At 42.6% G+C, this 17,173-nt stretch overlaps 1 protein-coding gene across 2 annotated transcripts; it reads left to right on the forward strand.

The window, feature by feature from the left end:
* Nucleotides 1–5,680: 5,680 nt before the first annotated feature.
* On the forward strand, nucleotides 5,681–15,729 carry LOC120052497 (serine/threonine-protein kinase PAK 2). 2 transcript variants are annotated; one of them, XM_038999444.1, is made up of 15 exons: nucleotides 5,681–5,938; nucleotides 8,949–9,282; nucleotides 10,867–10,973; nucleotides 11,127–11,274; nucleotides 11,370–11,401; nucleotides 11,716–11,832; nucleotides 11,928–12,060; nucleotides 12,180–12,243; nucleotides 12,326–12,374; nucleotides 12,636–12,748; nucleotides 12,922–13,039; nucleotides 13,247–13,346; nucleotides 13,670–13,866; nucleotides 14,021–14,158; nucleotides 14,340–15,729. In XM_038999444.1, exons 2-15 carry the CDS (start codon nucleotides 9,093–9,095, stop codon nucleotides 14,424–14,426), a joined length of 1,593 nt encoding a protein of 530 aa, XP_038855372.1. In that variant the 5' UTR covers nucleotides 5,681–5,938; nucleotides 8,949–9,092; the 3' UTR covers nucleotides 14,427–15,729. The 2 variants fall into 2 exon arrangements, with proteins under 2 accessions (XP_038855372.1, XP_038855371.1); XM_038999443.1 differs by having other exon boundaries at nucleotides 5,681–5,895.
* Nucleotides 15,730–17,173: the final 1,444 nt, after the last annotated feature.

The following is a 17,173-nucleotide window of genomic DNA, read 5'->3' on the forward strand; positions in this document are numbered from 1 at the left end:
TGCTCCAAAACCACCATTAAAAAAGCCAGACTACGGTTTGCAACTGCACATGGGGACAAAGATCATACTTTTTGGAGAAATGTCCTCTGGTCTGATGAATCAAAAATAGAACTGTTTGGCCATAATGACCATCGTTATGTTTGGAGGAAAAAGGGGGAGGCTTGCAAGCCGAAGAACACCATCCCAACCATGAAGCAAGGGGTGGCAGCATCATTTTTATTTTATTTCACCTTTATTTAACCAGGTAGGCTAGTTGAAAACAAGTACTCATTTACAACTGCGACCTGGCCAAGATAAAGCAAAGCAGTGCGACACAAACAACACAGAGTTACACATGGAATAAACAAACATACAGCCAATAGAACAATAGAGAAAAAAGTCTATATACAGTATGTTCAAATGAGGAAAGATAAGGGAGGTAAGGCAATAAATAGGCCATAGTGGCGAAATAATTACAATTTAGCAATTAAACACTGGAGTGATAGATGTGTAGAAGATGAATGTGCAAGTAGAGATACTGGAGTGCAAAGGAGCAAAAATAACAGTATGGGGATGAGGTAGTTGGATTGGATATTTACAGATGGGCTATGTACAGGTGCAGTGATCTGTGAGCTGCTCTGACAGCTGGTGCTTAAAGTTAGTGAGGGAGATATGGGTCATGTTGTGGGGGTGGTTTTCTGCAGGAGCGACTGGTACACTTCACAAAATAGATGGCATCACGAGGGAGGAAAATTATGTGGATTATTGAAGCAATATCTCAAGACATCAGTCAGGAAGTTAAAGCTTGGTCGCAAATGGGTCTTCCAAATGGACAATGACCCCAAGCATACTTCCAAAGTTGTGGCAAAATGGCTTAAGGACAACAAAGTCAAGGTATTGGAGTGGCCATCACAAAGCCCTGACCTCAATCCCATAGAAAATGTGTGGGCAGAACTGAAAAAGCGTGTGCGAGCAAGGAGGCCTACAAACCTGACTCAGTTACACCAGCTCTGTCAGGAGGAACGGGCCAAAATTCACCCAACTTATTGTGGGAAGCTTGTGGAAGGCTACCTGAAACGTTTGATCCAAGTTAAACAATTTATAGGCAATGCCACCAAATACTAATTGAGTGTATGTAAACTGCTGACCCACTGGGAATGTGATGAAAGAAATAAAAGCTGAAATAAATCATTCGCTCTATTATTATTCTGACATTTCACATTCTTAAAATAAAGTGGGGATCCTAACTGACCTAAGACAGGGAATTTTTACTAGGATTAAATGTCAGAAACTGTGAATGTATTTGGCTAAGGTATATGTAAACTTCTGACTTCGACTGTATGTTTGGATCTCGACATAACCAGGGAATAATTTTTTGATTCATATGTCCTCTCTGGACTTCTGTAGATTTCTGAGGAGTAATGAAGCGGGGAAATTAGTGGTTTCTGTGGTAGCATTAAGTGTGCAGGTGGAGCAATTGAGGTTGAGGATTCCTGGTGTTTGTGGTGCCGGCTGTTTGGTGCGATGCAGACCCAGTAGTGAGAGTGGTGAAACAGAGGAGTCACTGTCAGTCCTTTTGAGTTTTGAATCTCAGTTTTTACCTGACAAAGTCATGTTAGGATATATCAATTATCCTGTTAGATCTTGTGTGCCGAAGCCACTGCAATGTTTCAGGTGCAACATTTATGGTCATGTCATGTGTGTAGGAGGGAGATTCCAAGATGTAGGAAGTGTGCAGGAGGGCTTGTGTAATTTCGGTGGATAAAGTTGTATGTGTCAACTGTAGGGGTGCCTATGTTGCTGGGGATCAGAAGTGTCCGGTGCGAGAGAGGCAAGTAGAGGTGACCAGAGTCAGAGTATAGCAGAAGGTATCGATAAGCTGAGGTAGTGAATAAAGTAGAGGAAGATGGGTTGAGGGTGAGGGATCCCTGTGAGTAGTGTATCTGTGCCAGCACAGAGAGATAGGCCAATGAGACACTACCGGTCAAAAGTTTTAGAACACCTACTCATGACAGCTAGGCACACTCTTGGCATTCTCTCAACCAGCTTCATGAGGTAGTCAACTGGAATGCATTTCAATTAACAGGTGTGCTTTGTTAAAAGTTAGTTTGTGGAATTGCTTTCCTTCTTAATGCGTTTGAGCCAATCAGTTGTGTTGTGACAAGGGGGGGGGGTAGAAGATAGCCAAATTTCAAGAAAGTTTCTTCAAGTGCAGTCGCAAAAACCATGAGGCACTATGATGAAACTGGATCTCAAGAGTTACCTCTGCTCCAGAGAACAAGTTCATTAGAGTTACCAGCTTCAGAAATTGCAGCCCAAATAAATGCTTCAAAGAGTTCAAGTAACAGACATCTCAACATCAACTGTTCAGAGAAGACTGTGTGAATCAGGCCTTCATGGTTGAATTGCTGCAAAGAAACCACTACTAAAGGACACCAATAAGAAGAAGAGACTTGCTTGGACCAAGAAACACGAGCAATGGACATTTGTCCTTTGGTCTGGAGTCCAAATTTGAGATTTTTGGTTCCAAACGCTGTGTCTTTGTGAAACGCGGTGTGGATGAACGGATGATCTCCGGCATGTGTATTTCCCACCGTAAAGCATGGAGTAGGTGGTGTTATGGTGTGGGGTTGCTTTGCTGGTAAAACTGTCTGTGATTTATTTAGAATTCAATGCACACTTAACCAGCATGGCTACCACAGCATTCTGCAGCGATACGCCATCCTATCTGGTTTGGGCTTAGTGGGACTATCATTTGTTTTTCAACAGGACAATAACCCAACACACCTCCAGGCTGTGTAAGGGCTATTTCACCAAGAAGGAGAGTGATGGAGTGCTGCATTAGATGACCTGGTCTCCACAATCCTTGACCTCAACCAAATTGAGATGGTGTGTGATGAGTCGGACCGCAGAGTGAAGGAAAAGCAGCCAACAAGTGCTCAGCATATGTGGGAACTCCTTCAAGACTGTTGGAAAATAATTCCAGGTGACGCTGGTTGAGAATGCCAAGAGTGTGCAAAGCTGTCGTCAAGGCAAAGGGTGGCTATTTGAAGAATCTCTATTTGTTCAACACTCTTTTGGTTACTACATGATTCCATATGTGTTATTTCATAGTTTTGATGTCTTCCCTGTTCTTCGACAATGTAGAAAATAGTAAAAATAAAGAAAAAACCTTGAATGAGTAGGCGTTCTAAAACTTTGGACCGATAGTGCATGCTTCAGTTAGATTAGGTTCTTAGCATTCATAGCAATGTTTATCAACTGTACTGAAGAAATGGAACGTGAATCACAGAAAATATATGTTGTGGTGGCAGCTGCAGAGACGTATTTGGGTATACAAGATTTCACTTCAGAATAGTTACAGGGTGTGTTGAGTGGTGGTGTCCTGTCCTCCCAGGTCGGTGGCATGGTGCAGGAGCAGATAGGGTCAAAGTAGTGGAATTAGGTGGTGTTTTTTTTTTAATGATATAATGGTATATAGGTGTTTTTAAATTTTTATGATATAATGGTATATAGGTGTAGGGTTAGTTGGTCGTGCGATTTTGTTTCCTTTTCCCCCTACTTTTCCCCCTACTGCGCTGAGGCTAGGAAACACTGTCACCACCGATAAATCCACTATAATTGAGAATTTCAATAAGCATTTTTCTATGGCTGGCCATACCTTCCACCTGGCTACCCCTACCCCGGTCAACTGCCCTGCACCCCCCACAGCAACTCGCACAAGCCTCCCCCCTTTCACCCAAATCCAGATAGCTGATGTTCTGAAAGAGCTGCAAAATCTGGACCCCTACAAATCAGCCAGGCTAGACAATCTTTACCCTCTCTTTCTAAAATGATCTGCCGAAATTGTTGCAACCCCTATTACTAGCCTGTTCAACCTCTTTCGTATCGTCTGAGATTCACAAAGATTGGAAAGCTGCCGCAATCATCCCCCTCTTGAAAAGGGAGACACTCTGGACCCAAACTGCTACAGACCTATATCTATCCTACCCTGCCTTTCTAAGGTCTTTGAAAGTCAGGTTAACAAACAGATTACCGACCATTTCGAATCCCACCGTATCTTCTCCGCTATGCAATCTGGTTTCAGAGCTGGTCATGGGTGCACCTCAGCCACGCTCAAAGTCCTAAACGATATCATAACCGCCATCGATAAGAGACATTACTGTGCAGCTGTATTCATCGACCTGGCCAAGGCTTTCGTCAATCACCACATTCTTATCGGCAGACTCAACAGCTTTGGTTTCTCAAATGACTGCCTCGCCTGGCTCACCAACTACTTCTCGGAGGGCCTGTTGTCCGGACCTCTGGCAGTCTCTATGGGGCTGCCACAGGGTTCAATTCTCGGGCTGACTCTCTTCTCTGTATACATCAATGATGTTGCTCTTGCTGCTGGTGATTCTCTGATCCACCTCTACGCAGACGACACCATTCTGTATACTTCTGACCCTTCTTTGGACACTGTGTTAACTAACCAGATGAGCTTCAATGCCATACAACTCTCCTTCCGTGGCCTCCAACTGCTCTTAAATGCAAGTAAAACTAAATGCATGCTCTTCAACCGATCGCTGCCCGCACCTGCCCGCCCGTCCAGCATCACTACTCTGAACAGTTCTGACTTAGAATATGTGGACAACTACAAATACCTAATACCTAGGTGTCTGGCTAGACTGTAAACTCTCCTTCCAGACTTACATTAAGCATCTCCAATCCAAAATTAAATCTAGAATCGGCTTCCTATTTCGCAACAAAGCATCCTTCACTCATGCTGCCAAATATACCCTCGTAAAACTGACTATCCTACCGATCCTCGACTTCGGCGATGTCATTTACAAAATAGCCTCCAACACTCTACTCAACAAATTGGATGCAGTCTATCGCAGTGCCATCCATTTTGTCACCAAAGCCCCATATACTACCCACCACTGCGACCTGTACCCTCTCGTTGGCTGGCCCTCGCTTCATACTCGTCGCCAAACCCACTGGCTCCAGGTCATCTACAAGTCTTTGCTAGGTAAAGCCCCGCCTTATCTCAGCTCACTGGTCACCATAGCAGCACCCACCCGTAGCACGCGCTCCGGCAGGTATATCTCACTGGTCACCCCCAAAGCTAATTCCCCCTTTGGCCGCCTTTCCTTCCAGTTCTCTGCTGCCAATGACTGGAACGAACTGCAAAAAATCACTGAAGCTGGAGACTCATATCTCCCTCACTAGCTTTAAGCACCAGCTGTCAGAGCAGCTCACAGATCACTGCACCTGTACATAGCCCATCTGTAAATAGCCTATCCAACTACCTCATCCCCATACTGTATTTATTTATCTTGTTCCTTTGCACCCCAGTATCTCTACTTGCACATTAATCTTCAGCACATCTATCACTCTAGTGTTTAATTTGTATATTGTAATTACTTAGCCACCATGGCCTATTTGTTGCCTTACCTCCCTTATCTTACCTCATTCTCACACGCTGTATATAGACTTTTTCTACTGTATTATTGACTGTATGTTTGTTTATTCCATGTGTAACTCTGTGTTGTTGTTTGTGTCGAACTGCTTTGCTTTATCTTGGCCAGGTCGCAGTTTTAAATGAGTACTTGTTCTCAACTAGCCTACCTGGTTAAATAAAGGTGAAATAAAATAAATAAATAAAATAACAAATAAAAATACTACCGCACAGTAGGTGGCAGCATGCACAAACAAAATGCCATGATACCAAAGAAGAAGAATCCACCCGGTCGACAAAGAATGACGAAAAAGTTATATAGGAACTGTTGAAATCATACATTGGTTTACTCTGTATATTCTGTAAACTCTACATCATATCAGATTTATTTTTTATTTTTACGTATGTACAAATTAAAGCTTTCACAACGTCGAGGATTTGGACCCAAGTTTTCTGTGGTGTATGGAGTCTGCCTGGTGAGTTGCGAGTCGACATCATTGGCTAGCAAATAAAATACCCGTAAGTTATTACCGGCACCGAGCTATCTTACCTAGCTAATGGCGTTCTGTTGCTTACCAAATGTACATTTGTATTGTCAAGCAGGGTTCGTTATTGTCTGGCTTTCGTCCTTGGAGATAAAGTAGTTTGTTAATCTAGCGCTAGCAATAACAGCGCAAGCTAGGTAATTCAGATTTCCGATGTTAGCTAGCTAAATATATGCAATTAACGTTAGCTAGCTAGCTGACTAAACTCTGGACAACTGTTAGCCTAGCTAACTTTTTAGGTAGCTAGTTGACTAACTGAACTCCGGACAACTGTTAATTAACCTAACTTGCTTTAGGTAACATAGTTGAATAGGTAAAATAGTTAGCTAACTAGCCTAGACTTAATATCTTCGTGTAATCAGGCCTAACTATTTAGCTAGGTTCACCTGCAAATATTACGTTTGATCTTTCACAGAGGAGCAATTTATCTTTCAGTGACTCTAGAATGCATTTTATATCTTGGAAATACACGTTTGGAGGTCATAGGGGGTGATCTAGTTCCCTACTGTGTTGCACATTTCAGAAACCTTGACCTAACATTAGGTCAATGGTATATTTGAGAAAAAAAAATGTTGAACCTTTATTTAACTAGGCAAGTCAGTTAAGAACAAATTCTTATTTACAATGATGGCCGAGTGAGAGAATTGATATGTATTCCTCTACGTCCTCTCCTTCCTGACTAGCTGAAGTTAATGATCTGAAAGGTGATTATGATGATGGTCACGATCATACCCAATCGATTTATTGTGTTTCTCGATAGTCTGACATGGATTCCGCTCTTCGTGTCCTCTCTTTCATCTGTGCTGGTCTGAGACGATGGATACATGTGAGCAATATAGTGGACATCCTTTTGTAATGAATTGGCTTTCACCTGGTCACTTCTTTTACATCATAGATGGAGATGACAAAGGATACATTGAAAGGGAGACAGTGACATGCTAGTAATGTGGCTGTTTTTTGTGATGCTGCTTCTCCACCCAACCCTCCCTGTTGTTGATCTCTACTACAGAAATGATTAACCCTCTAAAAACCCACCACAGTCAGCACTTCTACTGCCTTTCTTAGCTCTGTATCTAACACCTTTCTGAAAAATGACAGTAATTACTGTTGAGGTGCATATAATCAATTCTAGACCAACCTATTTTCTTGCCCAGTCCCTTCCTATTGCCTCTGCAACACACCCATCCATTGTTGTTCTTCCCAGAATTACAGTACCAGTCAAATGTTTGGACACCTACTCATTCAAATTTTCTTAATTTGTTTGACTTTTTTTTTACATTGTAGAATAATAGTGAAGACATTAAAACTATGAAATAACACATGGAATCATGTAGTAACCAAAAAGTGTTAAACAAATTAATATATATTTTATATTTGAGGTTCTTCAAAGTAGCCACCCTTTGCCTTGATGCACACACTTGGCATTTTCTTAACAGCTTCATGAGGAATGCTTTTCCAACATTCTTGAAGGAGTTCCCACATGCTGAGCACTTGTTGGCTGCTTTTCCTTCACTCTGGACTCTGCAGTTCAACTCATCCCAAACCATCTCAAGTTGGTTGAGTTTGGGTGATTGTGGAGGCTAGGGTCATCTGATGCAGCACTCATCACTCTCCTTCTTGGTCAAATAGACCTTGCACAGCCTGGATGTGTGTTTTGGATCATTGTCCTGTTGAAAAACAAGTGATAGTCCACTAAGCACAAACCAGATTGGATGATGTATCGCTGTAGAATTCTGTGGTAGCCATGCTGGTTAAGTGTGCCTTGAATTCTAAATAAATCACTCACCAGCAAAGCACCCCCACACCATAATACCACCTCCTCCATGCTTCACAGTGGGAACCACACAAGCAGAGATCATCCGTTCACCTACTCTGGGTCTCACAAAGACACGGCTGTTGGAAACAAAAATCTCACATTTGGGCTCATCAGACCAAAGGACAGATTTCCACCGGTCTATTGTCCATTGTTTGTATTTCTTGGCCTAAGCAAGTCTCTTCTTATTGATGTCCTTTAGTAGTGGTTTCTTTGCAGCAATTTGACAATGAAGGCCTGATCTATGCAGTCTCCTCTGAACAGTTAAGATGTCTGTTACTTGAACTTTGTGAAGCATTTATTTGGGCTGCAATCTGAGGTGCAGTTAACTCTAATGAATTTATCCACTGCAGCATAGGTAACTCTGGGTCTTCCTTTCCTGTGGCGGTCCTCATGAGAGCCAGTTTCATCATAGCGCTTTATGGTTTTTGCAACTGCACTGGAACAACTGTAACTGCACTTTCTGTATTGACTGACCTGTAATGATGGACTGTTGTTTCTCTTTGCTTATTTGAGCTGTTCTTGCCATAATATGGACTTGGTCTTTTACCAAATAGGGCTATCTTCTGTATACCCCAACCATGTCACAACACAACTGATTGGCTCAAGCGCATTAAGAAGGAAAGAAATTCCACAAATTAACTTTTAACAAGGTACACCTGTTAATTGAAATGCATTCCAGGTGACTACCTCATGAATCTGGTTGAGAGAATTCCAAGAATGTGCAAATCTGTCAAGGCAAAGGGTGGCTACTTTGAAGAATCTCATATAAAATATATTTTGATTTGTTTAACTCTTGTTTGGTTACTACATGATTCCATATGTGTTCATAATTTGATGTCTTCACTATTATTCTACAATGTAGAAAATAGTAAAACAAAGGAAAACCCTTGAATGAGTAGGTGTGTCCAAACTTGACTGGTACTTTATGCGTATGTTGCCAGAGAGAAAATGAGTTCTGACAGAGCAATCTTCCTGTCTAGATAAAGGTGCTCCTCTGCGGTGTAAAGTCAGTTTCACCTCAAGATAAACATGAACCAGTTTACAACCATAAAACTGGACTGGCCTCTTCAAAAGCAAATACCACCTAATATGTTATGCAATGTGCATGTGCTCTTGTACACCTGTCATTTGTGTAGTTAAACTGATCATGTCTCTGTTTCTCTCGCAGATATCACCCCATGCTCTCCTTCTATTCTGATTCCCATTCCTGATCTCTCTGCACCCACCTCTGTCTATTGTGCACATTAGCGCTTTCTTTCCTCCTGTCTGTCTCTTTGTTACCCTCTTTCTGTCCTTCCCGCTCCCTGCGGCCATGTGTGATAACGGGGATCCCGAGGACAAGCCCCCAGCCCCCCCAGTCAGGATGAGCAGCACCATCTTCAGCACAGGCTCCAGTAAGGACCCGCTCTCAGCCAATCACAGCTCCAAGCCCCTGCCCTCGGTTCCAGAAGAAAGGAAACCCCGCAACAAGATAATCTCAATTTTCTCAGGAGCAGAGAAAGGTGAGACACGAGTCCATAGAGGTGGTGCACTGGCAGGGGATCTAAAGCAGTGGTTCCCAACCTTTTTCGGTTACTATACCACCAACTGAGTTTTATTTTGCCCCAGAGTACCCCTGAAGTACCCCCTTGTGCATTTTACCAGTAGGCCTATGGTCTCATGAGTCTTCTCAAGTACCCCTGGTGGATAGGCCCAGTACCCCTGGTGGATAGGCCCAGTACCCCTGGTGGATAGGCCCAGTACCACCTGGGGTCCTAGTGTCCCTGGTTGGGAACCACTGCTCTTAAGCATTTGTCAACTGTCCTATTTTTGTGACGGAGTGGCTGTGGATCCAACTGTTCTGGACCATCTTACAGACAGCCAAAGGTCCCGAAGCTTCTGCGCATATTAGATTCTGCTCATGTTAGATCAAAGCTGAATAAATGTCTGCAAGATCACACGGTAATGATATCATTCTACATAACAGTACCGAATAGCATAGTATTACGCAGGGATGGGGAACTGGCGGCCTGCGGGCTTTGAATTCACTTGGATCAATTCCCTCAGTCGGGGTTTCAACTTACTGTTGCAAGTTAGAATAGTAGAACACACAAGGTACAATTCTGAAATTTGGTTGTGCATCAGCAGTTTTTCTCTTATGTCAGTCAATTAGCCCATGTCTACTAAAATGTGTTAGCTGGCAGTTAGTTTAACTTAGAAAATGGTCTAACTTGTTAATCCTGAGTTACCAGCCGGGGGGCCCCCATTGATTTTTTTTATTGGTCAGTCTCACTCAGATATCATATTCAAAACGGCGAACTTTTTACACCACCCTATGGCAAAATGTGTAGAATTGCAGGATTACAGTTTTGTGTGGCCCCCACCCCCTTCAAAGTTGCTCATCCCTGGTACACCCCCTTCAAAGTTGCTCATCCCTGGTATAACGTTACTGGAATACAAAAAAACACCTAATTTCTAATAAGATTTTTGGATGATTGTGCGAATGGTCGCATTTCTGTCATGCCCGCGCCACTAGACAAAATAAGTGCTTTGATTGAAACTAAACACGGGCTATGCTACAGTTAACATCATCTGCTCTAAAATTTGCTCTCTGTACATAATTCAAAACAACACTGTATAACTCAAGAAGATCTAACCTAAATGCATATCTCTATGAACCTTGTTGAGATCAAATGGTTGGTATGCAGATGCTGCATGGACGTTTCACCGCTAGAACGTGAAAAATTATTATTCACAATTGACAGTCAGAAATGTGAAAGTAGAGAAACGCATGTGCAGAATGTGATTCGGATCTTTAGCTCTGGGGAAAAAAAGATCCAGGGGGCTGGATGGGACAGTTACCTATGGAGCCACAGCCATTTTTTTTGTTAAAGGTGCATTAAGAGGCTACATTTCATTCAGTGTATCTTAGTTCAGAACCAATCCATTTTATGTTAGTTTCCATCTGTATGCATCAGACTATCCAGTGGCAGGAGTAGTTGAGTTTCGGTCTTTTCAATTTCAGTCTATCCGTTGTTGGATCTGATTTACATTTCAGCACATTTATTAACAGAGAATGTAATGATGGTTTATTTGATGACTTTCAGGTGGTAGAAAGAAAGACCGGGACAAAGAACGACCAGAGATCTCTCCGCCTTCAGACTTTGAACACACTATCCACGTTGGCTTTGATGCTGTCACTGGGGAGTTCACTGTGAGTACGGTCACTTTCTTCCGACTTCTCAACTCTTATTCCAGGGATACTCAAATCCCAGCCTGGAGGACCATAGTACTGCTTGTTTTTGATTCTACCCGAGTTAGTTGATTGACCCCTGAGCCCATCTCTTTGTATCCTCCTCTCTGATAGGGCATGCCAGAGCAATGGGCACGGCTCCTCCAGACGTCAAACATCACCAAGTCAGAGCAGAAGAAGAACCCACAGGCTGTTCTCGACGTGCTCAAATTCTATGATTCTACAGGCAACGGCCGCCAGAAATACCTCAGTTTCTCCTCTGGTGAGCTTTCTCATGGATGACACTTTGCTGTTTTATAAGATTGTTATAGACTCTTTCAAGACTGCAATTATTTCCCTCGCCCTTTTCATTTTTAGAAAAGGATGGTTTCCCTGCAGGACCCCACTCTGTAAGTACTGACTTCTTTCTAGTGATTACTTAAAAATCTGTCGTTCTGCCCCTGTTCTCCGGGCGCGAAAGACGTGGATGTCGATTAAGACAGCCCCCCCGCACCTCTCTGATTCAGAGATGTTGGGGTAAATGCGGAACACGTTTCAGTTGAAGGCATTCAGTTGTACAACTGACTAGATATCCCCCTTTCCCTTACTAGCTACCTGAATACTATGGGGCTGGGATTTTTTGGTCCTTGACCTCATTCATAGCAGCCCTGAAAATATGTGTGGGCTATATATGAAATGTCTATTGTTATCTTTTCTGCAATAGCCGGTCAAAAAGGGCACGGAACCCTCATCGATCAGTATCAAGGACATTGATGATGATGATGATGATGATGAAGCTCCCCCACCCATTGTGGCACCACGTCCAGAATACACTAAGAGTGTGAGTAATTTTGACGGGAGCTCACCTCAATTTTATTTTGCTCTTGCTCACAATCGCTCATTCTTATTTATTTATTGTGTGTGTTTCTCCTGCAGGTTTACACTCGCTCCGTCATTGACCCCATCCCTGCTCCAGCCACGTGTCCAGATGGAGACGCAGCCTCCAAGGCTCTAGACAGACAGAAGAAGAAAGGCAAGATGTCAGACGAGGAGATCATGGACAAACTGAGTAAACGCACTACATTTCTTACAATAGCAACGTGGCAATTTTACTGGTAGTTATTAATATAACCCTCTTGTCAGGAGAATTTAGTATTGGTGTGTATAACTTTTTATCTTTGCCCACAGGAACTATTGTTAGCATTGGAGATCCCAGAAAGAAGTACACAAGATATGAAAAAATTGGACAGGGGTAAGTTCATTTGAAGGTGGTAATTGGGGTGTATTTGTGTGTGTGTCCAAGTTATTAAAAATATGTAACCGTCTCCACACAGGGCTTCAGGGACAGTGTTCACAGCCATTGACGTCGCCACCGGACAGGAGGTAAAGGGGAATTAAGGGTTGTCATTGGTCAACTGACCGGGGATGGGTGGATTGAGGAGTATAAGTAAAGGGAAGGAGACCTTGAGAGTTGAGGAATGATGTGCAAAGTGCGGCAGAGACTAGATACAGAGAGACAGAAATGGGGAAAGCGTTTGAAAACTGTAAGCCTGGCAGGAGTTGAGAGATTGCAGGATAACTAATCACACACCCATTTTAGAGGATCCTTTTGAACCTTTCCTTATTTCTGGCTGTTTCTCACAGGTGGCCATTAAACAGATCAACCTACAGAAGCAGCCCAAGAAGGAGCTGATAATCAATGAGATTATGGTGATGAAAGAGTTAAAGAATCCAAACATTGTCAACTATGTAGACAGGTAATAGAATTGTCAAATATATAATTAAGCTTAACAGCACTAACTTTGGTGTAAGTTGGGTGTGCCAAACCTAACTTTCTGGTGATGGTGGAACACTACTGGGTGTACGATATTGTACAATACAATATACCCTAACAACCTCTCCGGCTTTGGTGTCTGTGTGTGTTTGTTAGTTTCCTGGTGGGAGAGGAGCTCTATGTGGTGATGGAGTATTTGGCTGGTGGATCGCTGACTGATGTGGTGACAGAGACCTGCATGGACGAGGCTCAGATAGCTGCTGTCTGCAGAGAGGTGACCGGCTCTTATACGGCACGCTGCATTAACCTTGACCTGTTTACCCTTTAACAGTGGCTGGGTGGGTAACTTGTGTGTTCACATTTAGAGCCTTTATTGTATGTGGAAATATTGACCGTTGTTTCTTTATCCCCTCTCGCTCCATTGCTCTTTCTCTCTCTGTCTCTCTGTCTCTGTCTGTGCCATTGGTTTCCCCATCTGAAGTGTTTACAAGCACTGGAGTTCCTTCATGCGAACCAGGTCATCCATCGTGACATCAAGAGTGACAACGTGCTACTGGGAATGGATGGCTCTGTCAAGCTCAGTGAGTCTCCCTCTCCCACTAAACAACCCCAGGCTAGCCATGGCCTATGTAGAAGAAGTAACAGCCCTAATAGTTGGGGGTGGATATTTACCTTATTGAAAGTCTGCGGGTATATGGATTCGCTTTGATGTTGTAAAATTGTTCTATATTTATAGCTGGAATTTGCCATCTGCATCCTATGAAAGATAAGTACCAATTTGCCAAGGATAGTTAACAAATGACTATTACAAGCTGGTGCTACTGTTTGTACTGCTACCCTTCAGTCCCTCACTAACATATGTCTCCATCTCTCTCTGAATTCCACCTCCCTTCTCTCTGTACAGCCGATTTTGGTTTCTGCGCCCAGATCACCCCAGAGCAGAGCAAGCGCAGCACCATGGTGGGTACGCCTTACTGGATGGCACCTGAGGTGGTGACCCGGAAAGCCTATGGGCCTAAGGTTGATATCTGGTCCCTGGGCATCATGGCCATTGAGATGGTTGAGGGGGAGCCTCCATACCTCAATGAGAACCCGCTAAGAGTAAGTGAACAGAGAGCAGCACCCTCCTAAAATTCCATTTATTTCTTTTACTATATCACAGTGCATCAAAAGCTAGTTCCATAGTGATACTGACATGGATGTAACATACTTTTCCAGCACCTCACAGTTCTCTTCCCACTCTCCTCTCCCCCAGGCACTGTACCTGATTGCCACAAATGGGACTCCAGAACTTCAGAACCCAGAGAAACTGTCTCCCATATTCAGAGACTTCCTTAACCTCTGCCTGGAAATGGATGTGGAGAAGAGAGGTGGGGGCAAAGAGCTGCTGCAGGTGATGACCCATCCTATCTATGGCTTCCTTTGTGATTTGCTCTTCTACTCGTGTCAACTTGACTGGTTGGATTTGGCTGTATATACTCCTCCATCATTACCCTGTCTGCATGTACTACAATAGAGATGAGCTTCAATGTTAACCCTTTACTCTCTCTCCTCCTTCTCTTCTTCTTGTCTAGCATCCCTTCCTGAAGCTGGCAAAACCGCTCTCCAGTCTTACACCTCTAATCTTGGCTGCTAAGGAGGCCATGAAAGGCAACCGTTAACCGAACAAATAGAACAAACAAACAACGCTGTGCCAGATCTGTGCCAACTGTTTAGGTTTTGTGCCAGACAATAGGCTGAGTGACACCACCATGCTCCAGTCTGATAAGCCCTGACAACCCTCACTGTGAAGGAGACCAAAAACATCCAGAACACTACCCACCGCTGGCCATATGAACTCTGATTCTCACTCAAATCTTTGAAGACTTTATTTTGTATAAGAAAACATTGGCGGGGGGTCACATTGAGGCTTAATTTCTATTTAACATGGAATGAGCATAGCTATCTAGTTCCTACTTTTTGGAAGAAATATCACTGCCTTAAATGCAAAACATTGCCCAATGCAGGGGTAGGCAACCAACCCCCTGTTCCAGGAGTGCCACAGGTACTTCAGGATTTTGTTCCAGCTAGGCACCACACCTGAACAACTGAGCTAAGTTCAGCGATAGCCTAAATTCAACACACCTGGTCTTCCAGGTCGGTTAAATCAAAAACATGAAGTGCCTGTGGCACTCCAGGACTAGGGTTGCCTACCCCTGGGCTAATGTATTGTTGATTGTGTCATGTTTTTTTTTCTCCATAATTTTTACTGTCATTGTAGTTTCCTCTACAGCTAGTTAGTGTCCTCTTAATAATTTTGATACTTGAATTTCATGTGTCCTGACTGATCATGTTATGGGCCTATCATTTAATGAAAACTGTTATTCCACCTGGTGCCCGATGTAATCTTTGGATTATTCTCACATTTGTTATAGGAAAGACATTTCAAAACCTTTCCATTATTACAGTGAATGTGGTGATATTGATGATGATATAGGGTTGCCTCATTTGGCAGGCCAACCAGTGATTTCCTCCTGTATCATTAGCCTCTTCTTGGTAGTGGAGGTGCAATTTATGGGCAAATTCAATTGTAGAATGACGGGGTTTATTCTTGCTTGTGACGACTTTCTTTGTTCTTATTAAAAATGGAACTATTGTACATGTCGAATTCTGTACTTTTTATCTAATTCAGTGCTATAGCTAAGATATGGATGTCAGGCCAGGTAGCTTTATAGGCTAGAGAAGGCAATGTATATTTACTGTTTCTTTTTTTTCTATTTGAATAACTAACAATCTGACAATTGTCTGCAGACTTGTAAATGCAGCTGTTAATTTTGACCTTATTCTTGATTTATTATCTGTATACCATGACTCTTAAATGGAATGGAGATGTGTGAAAGTCACACTGTAAGATACCGTCCAAGAGTGGGCTCAAGGAATGATACTCCATGAGAACATAATTTTGTAGCTATTAAATTTGGATCAGAAGACAAAGACATTTGTTTTTCATAAAACACCTTGTGATTTTGGTTGTCTTAACTCATGCCTGTATATACACTCCCCTCTATATGTTTTTGACAGTGAAGCTATCATTTTTGTCTCTATACTCCAGCGTTTGGGATTTGAGTTCACATGTTTTATATGGGGCGACAGTAAAAGGTGACATTCTGTATTTGAGGGTCTTACCTTAGAAATGAAAGCACTTTATGTATCTAGTCGTCCCCATGCACCCCACATGAAGAAGTCATAAGTATTTGGACAAATTGATTTCTAGTGTATCAAGTTAGTCAAAAGTTTAGTATTTGGTCCCATATTCCTTGAACAATGACTACATCAAGCTCTACAAAGTCGTTGGATGCATTTGCAGTTTGTTTCAGTTGTGTTTTGGGTTAAAAAATTAAAGCTGACATTCTGTATTGTCACCTAATCAAGGATCTTCAAAATCTAGGGTTATTAGATTTATCCCCGGGCACACAAAGCTCCACTATGGATTAGGCTTACTTTTTAGAAAACAATTATTTTACCTGGGCTACAACACAGTGCAATGAGGAATGTATTATTGTTATCAAGTGAATACACAGTTATTATACACTGCAGTGATGTAGGCTAATTTGAATAACCACTCACACTTGCTCTTTTGTTTCATGCCAAAGCAACTGCATATGCCTGATTATGCAACCGTCTGGGTCTATTCTCCACAGCTTAGAAGGTCCAGAAAGGTACATTAGCAGGCCACTCGTATGGTGTTGGCCTATTTTGTTCAGGATGTAGCTGGTCTTAAAATAGTAGGCTTACTATCAAAAAAATATGGCTTCTCCTTCCAACTCCCCTCCTGTTAATGCTGTAGCCTATCTTCCATTCAGCAAGCTTCCGCTCTCCTCCAATAGTTTAATAGTAGTAGGAGGAGCAGGAGAAGGAGGTCGAAATAAGTGTCCAACAAGCTTTAAAAGGAATAGCCATGGCAGCGGAGAGGCCAGGTGCGTAATTGCGCAACAGAACAATGAAGACAGACATGCTCGAAGTAGCCTATAGCCTAAGTTAGAAGCGTGTGCATATTGCCCATAATTCATAAGCTTAATGTTAGGCTTAATACTGCGGTGAATGTATCCAGTCAATTTACACAGCGAAATTAAAACAAGTTTATCAGATAATGAAATCATAGGTAGCTGCCTACACTGTGCGCTCCCAAGACTGCGCTGAGTGCCCTCCCTCCCAGTGCTCTGGTATGCAGCTCGAAATGCTACCCAATTGTTTCCGTTTTTTATGAACAAGAAATGTATCCTACCTAGGCTACAACAACACAATGTAATGAAGAATGTTATTATTGTTTTCAAGTGAGTACAAAACTCTACTCTATGCTGTAAACTGCAGTCAATAGCCTAAGGTATTTGAATGACTGCTCAAAAACATGCATATTCATTTCAAAATA

Source organism: Salvelinus namaycush, chromosome 8 (genome assembly GCF_016432855.1).
Source record: "Salvelinus namaycush isolate Seneca chromosome 8, SaNama_1.0, whole genome shotgun sequence".
NCBI classification, from domain to species: Eukaryota; Metazoa; Chordata; class Actinopteri; order Salmoniformes; family Salmonidae; genus Salvelinus; species Salvelinus namaycush.